This window comes from Vulpes vulpes, chromosome 9 (genome assembly GCF_048418805.1).
Source record: "Vulpes vulpes isolate BD-2025 chromosome 9, VulVul3, whole genome shotgun sequence".
Taxonomy (NCBI): Eukaryota; Metazoa; Chordata; class Mammalia; order Carnivora; family Canidae; genus Vulpes; species Vulpes vulpes.
This window is the reverse complement of record NC_132788.1, coordinates 50,796,703-50,810,077: the sequence shown is the minus strand read 5'-3', so window position 1 is coordinate 50,810,077 and position 13,375 is coordinate 50,796,703. Positions and strand designations below refer to the sequence as shown.

Sequence of the window (13,375 nt, the reverse complement as noted above, 5' to 3'; positions counted from 1 at the left end):
ACAGCTTGGGGCATGAATCAGTTATCCACATTGTCTAGAAGGGATGGGGTTGCCCAGAGAGTGCTGGTTTGGTTCTGTCACCTCAGGAATTGGGTGCCAAGTTAGTCAAAGGTAGGCCTTTAATAACTAGAATTGTGCAAGGTGGACACAGGGACGTGGAGTCTTCTAAGGAGACCCACGAATTCAAAGGAGTAAAATATATTTCTTGTTCACGTGTAAGTTCTAACAAAGACAAGTACTATCTAACAAACGGGGAAAATGCATTTGATGTAGAACACCCTACTACCTTATCTGAGCACAGGAGAAAGTTCTGGGATCAGAGTCTGACCCAAGTTCAAGTTGAAGCTTCACCATTTACTTGAGATACTAAAGAAATTACTTACCTTGTATGGTACTCCATTTCTACATCCTCACAGTGGGAAGAACTCTGGGAAAATACATACAGATTTGCTTCTCTGATTTCTGGAAAGCATCAGAGGCAAAAATGATGAAGTGAGAGGACACCTGGCTCACAATCTGTATACGTGACGAGTGTTATATAGTTATTAACTTCAGATTCCTCTTCTCAGCCCAAGTACTGTGTCTGATACTCATTCATGCCATGAACATATATTGATCATCCGTTGTGGCCTGGGCATTGTACTGAGCACCAAGCTACCAGAGTAGAGGATGCGTGGTGGCCCATGGTAGGTTCTGTAATGTTAATGACACCAATTATTGCAGCAGATGTTAAACTGCCATTTCCTCCAAAGATGAAAAGACCTCTGGAATTCCATTGTTAACTAACCATGAGGCTGGATTCTTTCTACTTTTTCTTCTGTCTCTATTCCTGACCAAAGCTGGACAAAAAAAATGAACTTGAGCCTCTCCGAAAACACCAGCCACACCTCTCGCACCCCATCTCCTCGGGGCTGCCCTGGACCGCCGCCACAGCATCTTTTCCTATTGACTTAGCAGGTGGCTGTGGTTTGCTGCCTTCTGCCCATTAACCTCTGTTTTATCTGTCAAGAATAGTATTCCCCATTGTTGAAAGCAGCAATTTGCCAACCAAGCAAGCTTGGAGTCCTGTCTGATGGAGCATTACACAGAGCAAAAGGGAGAGTTTAAACAGATTTGCTTCTCTAATTTCCTGAAAGGATCACAGACAGAACTTGCCCTCTAGTAAAATGCTTTTTGTTTGTATTATCATAACAAGCATTTATTGCCACGGCAGGGGGAGAGGGAGGAGCAGCTTGGAAGAAAGGCCCTGCATTTCCTGATTTCGTTTAGTCCTGTTACTACTCAGGGATTATCATGCTGTTTAAAACATATAAACTTTCCTGATAGCCTACTGTACTCAAAAAGACTTTTTCCTCTTATTATTGTAAAACATGGTGCTAATTTCTTACATTGAGCATGGGGGTTTTAACAATGAAATCATGCTCAAAGAGGAAACAAAAAAAAAAATCTTTTCTTTTTCCTCTGGAGAAATTCAAGGTACAGTGTGTCCAGAGTGCAAGCTGGAAAATCTCAGAACTCTCATGAACTCTAGATATTTTGTATTTATATTTATGTTTCATGAAAAAAAATCCCTCTGTATCTGGTCAATTTCACCCAACTGAACTTATACAAAATATATGTGTAGAATATACAGTGGATAGTTTCAAAATAAAGCAAGTGATGTGAGTGACTTGAGAATCCGTCTTACTAGAACATAAACCTTGTTAGACCAAAGACCCTGTCTTGTTTACTGCTGAGTCTCTGGCTCCTGTAACATTGCAACACATATAGTGGGTGCTCAGGATTTATTGACAAATGTTGAGTAGCTTTGTTGTACCCAAGATTGCGAATCCGAGAAACCACTGAGGAGCCGACACTGATGCAAACACATGAGGGTTGATTTACAAACTTGAGCTTGCGTCCAAGTACACCCGACACAGCGGAGCAGGGACTTGGACCCCGAGGTGGGTTTCAGCTTAGTTGTAAGGGCTGGTCTCGGGGACCTCCAGAAGGGCTGGAGCAATTCCTCAAGTTCTGTTTACATTTTGATATGGGGCCTTCAAGGGCATTGAGCTCTGTTCTCATTCTAATCGGGGCTTTCTGCCCTTGGCTTGGGCTCAGTTTTTATTCTTATGTGGGGCTTTCTAGGACATTAAGCTGTAAACTTTTGTTTTAACTGAAGTAATGTAAATTTCAGCTCTTCTTCGCAGGGGCCAGGGGTGGCTGGACGTGTGCTAACGCTGAACTTAAAGTGGAATGGCCTTAATTTTCTCGGCCTCCACAGCTTACATTTCTATCTACTAGTACAGGTGAAAATTCTGGAGAGATCAAACTCTGGAGATGTTCATACCCAGCCCCCTTGCTTACACCCCAAGTGGCATTCATCTCTTTCTTGAGCAATACTTGAACAAGAGCTAAATTTGCCCATATTTCTCTATTTCTCAGTCCCCAAGTGCAGGTACACTCTTCTCTGCCCTCTCCCATTTCTACTTGGCTGGCTTGGCTTTTTCCAGTCTCAATATATATTTCACTTCTAATTTAAGGTTTGATTTCACTGACCACACTCTAAAGATCCCTTGTGATTTGCTGTCTTGGCATCCTGAAATTTTTTTTCTTAAAAGCACATGCCTTGATTATCATTATGTAATTATCTGCATAATTATTGTTTAGTACTTCCTTGACTAGACAAAACTCCTTGATAGCAGGGACTGCATTTATCTTGTTTGCAACAAGATCCCCAGCACCCAGTGATTCCTGTTAGGTTTAATCTGATCGGTAGTGAAATGGAATAGAGAGTCAAGGCAAAAGTTGGTCAAAACAGGCTTTTAATGGGACGCGCTCGTGGGCGAGGTTCCATGGCCCACAGGGGAGGGAGAGAGCGGGGAAGTCTCGGGCCAGGAAAACCGCAGGGGAGTCTATAAAGAGTTTTCTGTGGGAAGAGAGGGGTAGGGCGGCAAGGCGGCATTATTGGGAGGTTGCTGGCCTGGGGTCCACCGTTTTGAGGTCCCCAGTCTCGCCAGCCCAACAATTCCTAGTCAAAATAGACACTTAATAAATACTTGTTGAATCAGTGAGCGAATTGAGGGAGAAAGGAAGAATGGGAGGAAGGGAATCAAGAATCAGACTTAATGTTCCTGTAGTTTTGCCTAAATCCTATTGACACATCTTGATCTTACCATTATCATCTTGATACTTGATATTCACCATCTCCTGCTTCTCAAAAGATATTTGTGTGTGTATGTGTGTGTGTGTGTGTGTGTGCTTTTTTGTATATTCTTTTGAAGGTCATTTGATGGGCTAGGTATATTTCTAAAAAATGTAAATAAAAAACCTAAATACCAGGATAAGTCCATATTGATTTAATGATTCTGTATTTTATGAATTACTAAGTGGAAGTCTTCATATCTGAAATAGAATATTTTTTCATAAATCACACTGAACATTAGTTGCTTATTTTGGATCTGAACCCATTGCTGGATTTAAATCACAAAATATATAGATTGTGTACATAAATTTGCATGTATAAGTAATTAGTGGCAATATCTGATGATATCCTCAAACATTTTCTTTTCTTATGGCACACTTTTAAAATAACTTCATTTAGCCTCCTTTCTGTTTTCATCTGATAAATAGCTGGTTTGATGAGTTGACTACATGTTTTATGACACAAACAAGAAGGGCTTCAGAAACAACAATTATTAGAAATAATACATACATACTTACCAAGACATGCAGTTGGATTTGCCACCAGGAAGATAGTAGTCTAGACATCTGGTGTGAATGATGTAGGAAATGTTGGGGTTCAGAGCCAATGGTTAAGAAAGAATTCTTGAGGGATCCCTGGGTGGCTCAGCAGTTTAGCGCCTGCCTTTGGCCCAGGGCTTGATCCTGGAGTCCGGGGATTGAGTCCTGCATCAGGCTATCTGCATGGAGCCCGCTTCTCCCTCTGCCTGTGTCTCTGCCTCTCTCTCTCTCTCTCTGTCTCTCTGTCTCTCATGAATAAATAAATAAAATCTTTTTTAAAAAAAGAAAGAAAGAATTCTTGAGACATCTTCAGTGGAAAAAGGTGTTTTTATTAAAGCACAGGGATAGGATCCGTGGGCAGAAAGAGCTGCCCTGGGGTTGTGAGGAGTGGCCGATTATTTACTTTCAAGTGGATAGTGTGTTAGGGATAGTGTAAGTCTGTAAGGAATTTTGGAGGCAACATTTCCAGGACCTTGAGAAGGCTAGCTATTGTTAGGAAAAAGGTCATTTATTACTGTTTAGTAAAACCCTAGTCACAAGACCCTTCAGATGTATATCAATGGGGTATGCTTGGGGGATGATTGCCAACATATATCTTGAGGGATAGAGATAAAGGAAGTTTCCAAAGAAATTTTTATGTGTTTAAGGAGATTCCCTGGATCCTGGAGGGTTGGAAGAATTTAAGCTAATTTGCCTTTTGCCCCTAGCAAAGTATTAACATTGAGGCAGCTGAGCTCCCAGAGGAAGGTCACCTTCCCTGTTTCAAGGACTTTGCCAAGGAGTTATAAGTAGTAAGGACATGTAAATTTTTTTCTTTTGTCTTTGTGTCCCACCTCACTCAAGGCTCTGTCCTGTGGGTCTTTCAGTGATGACAGGGCCTGGGTGGGGTGGGTAGGTAGGTGGGGTGGTTAAACCTCTAACAACTGAGACCTCACAGACCTTTATTAGGAAAAAGATAAAGCAAGAAAGATTTTGTTCCCTTGCTCTTGTCTTAAATCAGGTTCCCCACAACAGATCCTTAGATGAGGATTCATATTCAAGAAACCAGTAAGGAAATGGGAAGTAAAGTAGTAAAAGAGTAAATGTGAAGGGTACAATTCGAGGTGAGGTCCCGGCCTCAGTCTGAACTCACTGGGGCTCTGGAACATTCATTCCACCAGAAAGTTTGTCTCCCCTAGAGGTGAGAAAGCCGGCTTTCATACTTCTGTATAGTCAGTCATTGGCTGTTGGCCACACCAAGGGCCCTTAAGCTCTCTGAGAGTTGGGGCAATGTGGCTCCACACTCATGGGTCCTCTGCAGAGGGTCGCAAGGGTAAGCTGTTAGGAGAAGAGCATGATCAGAAGCTAAGGGTAAGAACTCAGGATCGCCTAAGGGGTATAAAGGAATTAGATAGAATATCTATATGGTCTGCTCCCAGCTTTGCCAGTTAAGAACCCTTATTTTCTGTTGACTTCCCTGGAGGCAAAAAAAATACACACACACACACTCTCTCTCTCTCTCTCTCTCTCTCTCTCTCCTGGGTCTTCAGTGGTCAATTATTTAGTAACTTCTTTTCATCTTTATTTAGTATACATGGCCACTGTCATGTGGACTATTTTCAAATAATTGCCCTCACCAGTTACTTTTTCTTGAATAAGTGTCAATAATTAATAAAGAATTATGTACTCTGCTCTTCCTGTTAGGTCACAGAACTGTGTGTATGTAGGTCAATACCTTGTTATTAATGAACAATCAATTGTGTTCCATGTTATGAGCCCCAGGCTGAATGGATAGCCCACAAATTTTGCTGGCTTCTTGAAAGGTTCTAAACCTCTTGCCATCTCTTTGCTACCTATTAATTCTCCCTCCTAGATTTATTTAATCCAGCTAAAGAATAATTAAAAATGGAGATTATTCTCCAGCCACATTTGTAGATGGTTACCAGAAAATTTGGTTCATGAACGGGACTCTGTTACTCTTGAAAAAATACTTCCTGAGTCTGTATTGATGGAGGTCACTGTGCCAGTGAGACCTACCCTGACGTGGAGATGTAATCTTTCAGGATCTATTAACCTGTTAAATTTAAACACTCTGTAAATGCTATAAAGTTGGTTTGGGAACTTCTCTCTGAAAGCTCTGTGCCAAAACAGGACTAGAGTTATTCTATATAATAAAATTCCAGATTTACTCTGTTTTTCAGGGACTAGCTATTTGCCTACTTTGTTTCCTTTCTTTCTGTTCCTCTTTTTCCTTGCCTTTCATTCAGTGTTTATTTAGTGAGTACCTGCTATGAGCCAGGCACTGTTGTAGGGGTAGAGTAGAGAAGAAAACATACAAATGTCTCCCCTAATTGAAAATTTCATTCTAGTGGAAGAGACTGAAGTTAAACACACACACACACACACACACACACACACACACACACACAGTATTTACAAACCATGGTAGATGCTGCAAAAGCAATAAAGTGAGGTAGAGAAATAGTGTGACTTTGATGAAGTAGGTGGGGGCTGGGACATATCTTTACAGAGCTGCCATTTCAGAAGGAGCCAGCTGTCTAATGATCTGGAGTAGAACTTTCTGAGTAGAAAGAATAATGAACATGAAGCACCCAAGCCAGCAACAAGCCTCATGAGGTCTAGAGAAGGCAGACAATATGTCTGAAAGTGGACAAGAGGGAAGTCAGTCATGAGTTTTGAAAAGTAGGCAGATATCATCATTCAAGGCCTGGTAGGCCATTGGAAGGAGATTGGGTATTTGACAATTCATTTGAAAAGTTTAAGTAAGGCAGTGCCTTAAGATTTATCTTTAAGAAGGTAGCTGTCTGCTTTGCTGTTGGTGATAGCATAAGCAGAAACAGGGAGACAGGAAAGCAGTGATGGCAGATGAGATTTCATGAGGGTGCTGCAGGCATCTGAGTAGCAGTAGCACAGAAGATAAATTTGGGAGAGAGGCAAAGGACTTGCCACTTACTAAGGATTAGTCTTTGAGCAGATTATTGCATTTTTCTTGGCTTTAGTTTTCCCATCTGAATGTACCTATCACATCATGTTCTTATGAGGATTAAATGCATTAACATTTACTCCCTGTAAAGCTCTTCTAACAGTTCAGATCAAGTAGTAATCAATACGTGTTTGCTGTTTTTAAATTGTTATTAGATATGGAGAGAGAGAAATCAAGGATGACACCTAGGGTGAAGACTGCACATAGCCTATTTCTATGTCCCTGGGTAGTGTACTCTTGATTCAATCCTGCTGCTATTGCTTTATGATGACCACAAGCCAATGACTCACTTAGCTTTGCCTGATCTCACCTTTTATCTGTACATGGGCTGCATGCTGACTACCCATCCAGTAAACCTCAGAGAAGATATGAAGTCAAATTGCATGCTACATTTAACAGTCGTTGTATTTTTCAAGAGAAAAGTTACTAATGAACAAGATAAAATGACTGACTTGTTTAAAAAATGATATAGTTTTCAATCTATGGCTTATGCGTTGCATGACTGAAATCTAAGGATCTAGGTGTATGTGTTTATATCTACTGTAATGTATAAATGATAGCAAAAAAAGGAAGGAAAAATGTTGTTAAAGCATTTTCTGATAATATCCTAAGACTGGCTAAAAGGGGGATTAAAATTAGAGCAGAAAAGACAATGTTCGATGAAAGATATAGAGGCCTTCCATACTGTGCACACAAAAAGAATAATTTGAATGCTGTAAAAAAATTGAGGAAGGGAGGATTAATGAATGCAGGAACCTATTTTGTTCATTCAAATAGGATATTCTGGCTCAATGATTTCTTATTCTTGAACACAGAACCCAAGTTTGAGTCCTGGCTCTGAAAGGCATCTTGGTTGCTCTAAAGCTTGGGCAATTATGGATAAAGGTGCTAAAAACATCCATATGCAGATTTTTTGTGGATTTAAGTTTTCAGCTCCTTTGGGTAAATACCAAGGAGTGCGATTACTGAATGTACCATTTTGCATCCTTACCACTGTTGTGCCCAAGATTGCAAATCTGAGAAACCACCGAGGAGCCGACACTGATGCAAACACACGAGGGTTTATTTACAAGTACACCCAACACAGCGGAGCAGGGACTTGGACCCCGAGGTGGGTTTTGGCTTAGTTTTAAGGGCTGGTCTAGGGGACCTCCAGAAGCGGGCGGGGGGGGATTTCTCAAGTTCTGTTTACATTCTGATATGGGGCTTTCAAGGGCATTAAGCTCTGTTCTCATTCTGTTATGGGACTTTCTGCCATGGGCATTGAGCTCTGTTCTCCTTCTAATATGGGGCTTAACTGAAGTAAGGTAAAGTTCAGCTCTTATTCACAGGGGCCTTAAGGTGGAATGGCCTTAATTTTCTCGGCCTCCACAACCATCAACGTATAAGAGTTCCTCTTGTTTCACATATTCACCAGCATTTGGTGGTGTCAGTGTTCCAGATTTTGGCCATTCAAATCAGTCTGAAGTGGTATCTCATTTTAATTTGCACTTCCCTTATGACATATAATATGGGGAGCATCTTTTCATATGTTTATCTGCCATCTGTATATCCTCTTTGGTAAAGTGTCTGTTAGGATCTTTGGCTCATTTTAAAAATCAGGTTGTTTGTTTTCTTATTGTTGAATTTCAAAGGTTCTTTGTATATTTTGGATGAGATTCCTTTATCAGATATATCTTTTGCAAATATTTTCACCCAGCCTGTAGCTTATCTTCTCATTCTCTTAGCACTGCTGTTGACAGCGCAGAATTTTTTTTAATGTTAATGAAGTTCAGCCTTCAATTATTTCTTTCATGGATTGTGCTTTTTATGGATTGTGTTATATCGAAAGTCATTACCATACTCAAGGTTACCTAGTTTTTCTGTTATGTTATCTTTTAGAGGTTTTGTAGTTTTATGTATTACATTTAGGTCTATGACCTAGTTTTAGTTAATATTTGTGAAGGCTGTAAAGTCTATGTCCAATTTCCCTTTTTTTTTTTTCTTTTTTGCATGTGAATGTCTGGATATTCCAGCACCATTATTGAAAAGACTGTCTTTGCTTCATTTTATTGCCTCTGTTCCTTTGTTAAAGATCAGTTAACTATATTTATGTGAGTCTATTTCTGGGCTATCCATTCTGTTCCATTCATCTATGTGTCTGTTCTTTCCCCAGTACTACCCTGTTTTGATTACTGGAGGTTTAGAGTAAGTCTTGAAGTTGAGTAGTATCAGTTCTCCAACTGTATTGAATTTTGTTCAGTATTATGTTGGCTATCCTGAGGGTTTTGCCTCTCTTTATACAGTTTATACAATTTTAGAATCAGTTTGTCAATATCTGCAAAATAACTTTCTGAGATTTTGAATAGAATTGCACTAAATCTATAGGTCAAATTGGGAGGGACTGGCATCTTGATACTATCAGGTCTTCCTATTTGTAAACATGGGATATTTCTCCATTTATCTAATTCTTAGATTTTTGTTCATCAGAGTTTTGTAGATTTTCTCATATATTGTATGTATTTTATTAGATTTATACCGAATTGTACATATTTTGTTAGATTCATACCTAATTATCTCATTTTGGGGGGTGCTAATATAAATGTCATTATCTTTTGAATTCCAAATTCTACTTGTTCATTACTGGTATATAGGAAGTGATTGACTTTTGTATATTATCCTTATGTCCTACAACCTTGCTATAATTGCTTATTAGTTCCAGGAGTGGTTTTTTTGTTTGTTTTGTTTTTGTTGTTGTTGTTTTTGTGGATTCTTTCACATTTTCTATATAGACAATCATGCCATCTGCAAAGACAGTTTTATTTCTTCCTTCCCAATCTGTATACCTTGTATTTCCTTTTCCTGCCCTATTGCATTAGCAACAACCTTCAGTAAAATGTTGCAAAGGAGTGGTGAGAGGGAACATCCTTGCTTTGTGAGAAAGGCACAACAAAGTACAATGGAGCAGTCTTCCTCTGCCATCTCTTTTACCCTGAAGATATTAATAAATTATGGGACTTTCTTATTGAAATTTAATGTTAACCATATCTAAGCAGTTTCATCAACATCATTGAAATGGCAATCACTCGAAATTCTCCTGAATTTCTTACAGGTACTAATGGAAATTAATCTGAAAATAAAAAGCTTTAAGTTTATCACCATGAAGTATGATATTAGCTGTAAATGTTTTTAGATATTCTTTTAAAGTTGAGAAAGTTTCCCTCTATTCCTAGTTCACTGAGAATTTTTTTTAATCATGAATGTATGATTTTTTTAAATCATGAATGGATGTTGGATTTTTGTTAAATCCCATTTTTTCATCTATCAATATTACCTTGTGATTTTTTTCTTTTAGTGTTTTGATGTGATACATTATATTAATTAACTTTTTAAAAAAGATTAATTTACCTATTTTATAGAGAGAGCAAGCAGAAGGGGGGGGGCAGGAGAGAGAGAATCTCAAGCAGATGCCTCACCAGGCGTGGATTCCTGATGTGGGGCTTGATCCCACAACCCCAAGATCATAAACTGAGTCAAAATGAAGAGTCAGACACTTAACCAACTGAGCCACCTAGGCACCTCAGTATATTAATTGACTTTTGAATGCTGAACTAGTCTTTTATATTTGGGATAAATTATACTTGATTGTGTGTTTCTTTTTATACATTGTTGGATTCAATTTGCGATAGCTTGTTGTGAATTTTTGTATCTCTGTTCATGAGAAATACTGGTTTGTAGTTTTCTTGTAATATTTTTGTCTGATTTTGGTGTTAGAGCAATGATGGTCTCATAGAATGTTAATGATTTCTGCTCTAACTTATTTATTTTCTTCTGCTTACATTGAGTTTAATTTGTTCTTCTTTTTTAGTTTTCTAAAGCAGAATCTTATATTATTGATTATAGATCTTTCTTCTTTTCTAATATATAATTTGATGCTATTCATTTCCGTCTAAGCACCATTTCCATGGCTGTGTACAAATTTTGATGAGTTGTGTTTTCATTTTCAGTTAGTTCAAACTATTTTAAATTTTGTTTGAGATTTCTTCTTTGGCCCTGTGTTGTTTAGAAGTGTGTTGTTTAATCGCCACAAATTTTCGTATTTTCCAGTGATCTTTCTGTCACTGGTTTCTAGTTTAATTACATTGTAGGCTAAGAATAGATAATGTTGATTCCTATTCTTTTAAATGTTTTAAAGTGTGTATTACATAAGATCCAGAATTTTGCTGCATTTTCCATGTGGCCTTGAGAAGAATGTGTATTCTACTATTGTTGGTTGAAGTACTCTAGATGTCAATCAATTCAGTTGATTGATATCAACTATGTCCTTCCAGATTATTTTCTGCCTGCTGGATCTGTCAATTTCCAATAGAATGGTGTTGAAGTCTCCAACTATGATAATGGGTTTATCTGTTTCTCCTTGAAATCTATCAGGTTTTGTGTCATGTAATTTGATGCTTTGTTGATAGGCACACACACATTACGGATTATTTTGTCTTCTTGAAAAATTCACTCCCTTATCATTATGTAATGCCCATCTGCTTTGTGCCTGATAACTTTTTTTGCTTTGAAGTCTGCTCTCTCTGAAATTAAAATAGTTACTTCTGCTTTCTTTTACTAATTATATTTTTAGAATTGTGGGTGTGCTATTATTACCAGTAGTACTAATCCAACTCTGGTCAGGGCTCATTTGAACACTTTTCATTATGTTCTATGAGAACATATGATGACATTTTAATTTAAAGAGGAGTATTGATCCCAGAAGAATTTGGGAGTTTTTGTTCTTCAATTCAAAAGGTAGAGTGTAAGTCATTTGGCAACTTTATATAAATAGCAGTATTCATTTCCACATCATCCTTCAAATGGATCTCCTCCACAGAGTGGCCCCTTTGCAGAAAGACTGTATCTATATTTTGATTTTTTTTCATTGTGCATATGAGTTTGGATGATTTAAATTCGGACTAGTACTTTCATCTCTTCTATCCTGATTGCTATCATTCCTCCTTTTCTTCAGCCAAAAGAGTGGGCATTGGTGGAAGAGAATAGGCCTCTATCTTGTATCTTCTTAGCTAGCAGGAGGGTAGCTGGGGGAGGTCCTTTTGAAATGCACACAACCATTATGGCTTTCTTTAGTCTTGAGATAGCTTTTAGCACTTGTTATCATTCCATTTGGGTGAGTATGCCACATTTTTTAATGGGTATTTCAGTTTTACTCCAGTACACCAGGTTCATACACATTGGGAGAAATAATAGAGCATCTGGAAAATTCATCCTGATCTGTGCCTGTTTTCTCTCCCTCTCCTGTGTCCCTAGGTAAGTGTGAGATTGGCTGGGCCTACTATTGCACGGGAGCAGGTGCTGCCACCGCCATGCTGCTGTGCACATGGCTGGCTTGCTTCTCAGGCAAGAAACAGAAGCAGTACCCATACTGAGATGGAGCCACCAAGAGTAAACAGAGGAGAAGATAAACCGAAGGGGTCTGGAGAGAACGAACATCCAGCTACTTTAAAAGGTGGAATAGTGGTTCTCTAATCCATACAGTGCAAATGAAGTGAAACCCAGTGGTATGATAAACATTATGTAATGTCAGAGGGTTATGCAAGATTTACAAAAGAAATGGCGAACATGGAAAAATAGAGAAAAATGGACCAAAGGCTAAAAATATTGCAGGGTGTTGAGTATGTCTATTCCACAGAGTATTGTTAATGTAGATCACATACACACACAGAACAAACCTATATATGCAAACAAAAGCTTTGTTTTTTTTTTTTTAAAGATGAGGACTCAGAAAATTAAAAGGGCTAGTAGAAACAGTATTATGTTGGGAAGCAGGGTAACCCACAGATGTTCCCTGTAGGTCATGGCACTTCTGAAAGCACATAGAGTCAAGTCATGCACATCCACACACATGCCCACACACAAACATAGACATCGTTGCACAGATTGTATGGGAGGTTTAGCAATGCATTACTCCTCTGTTTTCTTTTTAATGTACACTTAAGATGCAGTATTATCACTTTATAAAGCATACATTAAACCTAATAAATGGACCAATAAGCCACTCTATCAGTATATTGTATATCCTGCATATGCAGACATATAGAGTTAAGCCTTTGTATTTCAATATTATTCAAAAATATTCAAGATCTCTTTGAGTAGCTTCTGCTATGATATTCTTATGAAGTAAAGAGGCAACTTCCTATCCACTGTAGGAGAGAATTCAGTTGAAGGAGTGAGAGTAATGAGAAACATTTTCCACTCATTAGATCTTGCTTTCTTTTGTTCATTGTACTGTGCTGTACCACATTTATTTCAATATTCATTTTGTATTAAAAATTTTAAAGTGCTATTTTGTTTGTATTTGAAAAACTCTGTGAATAAATTCTCTTTGATCAATAAACGAGCCATGAAGTGTTAATTCAGAATGGATTTGCTTCTTTAATTTTCTAAATATAGTCTTTCAACTCCAACAGTCCTGTAAATTTTCCTTTTCCTCCTAAATCCTGCCATTAATTCTCTCTGATCACCCAAGCAACCATTGTTTTAGGCATACAAGGTATTAAAGGTAAGAGTTCCAGCTTTCAACTTAAATTCTTTGCAACTAGAATTCTAACTACATTTAAATCATGACCAGATTCTCATGAGAGAAGAATTTCAAGTCTATTTTTGGATTGACTTTGAGAATCTGGACAA

General features: G+C 38.3%; 1 protein-coding gene across 10 annotated transcripts in view; it reads left to right on the top strand.

Annotated features, from left to right (window-relative positions):
- Window positions 1-13,100, top strand: part of LHFPL6 (LHFPL tetraspan subfamily member 6) — a 249,939-nt gene extending 236,839 nt beyond the window's left edge. For all 10 annotated transcript variants that reach the window (XM_072720088.1, XM_025996850.2, XM_072720084.1 and 7 more), the window contains one exon: window positions 11,996-13,100. In XM_072720088.1, coding sequence (XP_072576189.1) covers window positions 11,996-12,114 — 119 coding nt within the window. In that variant the 3' untranslated portion in view covers window positions 12,115-13,100. The remainder of the gene's footprint in view (window positions 1-11,995) is intronic.
- Window positions 13,101-13,375: the final 275 nt, after the last annotated feature.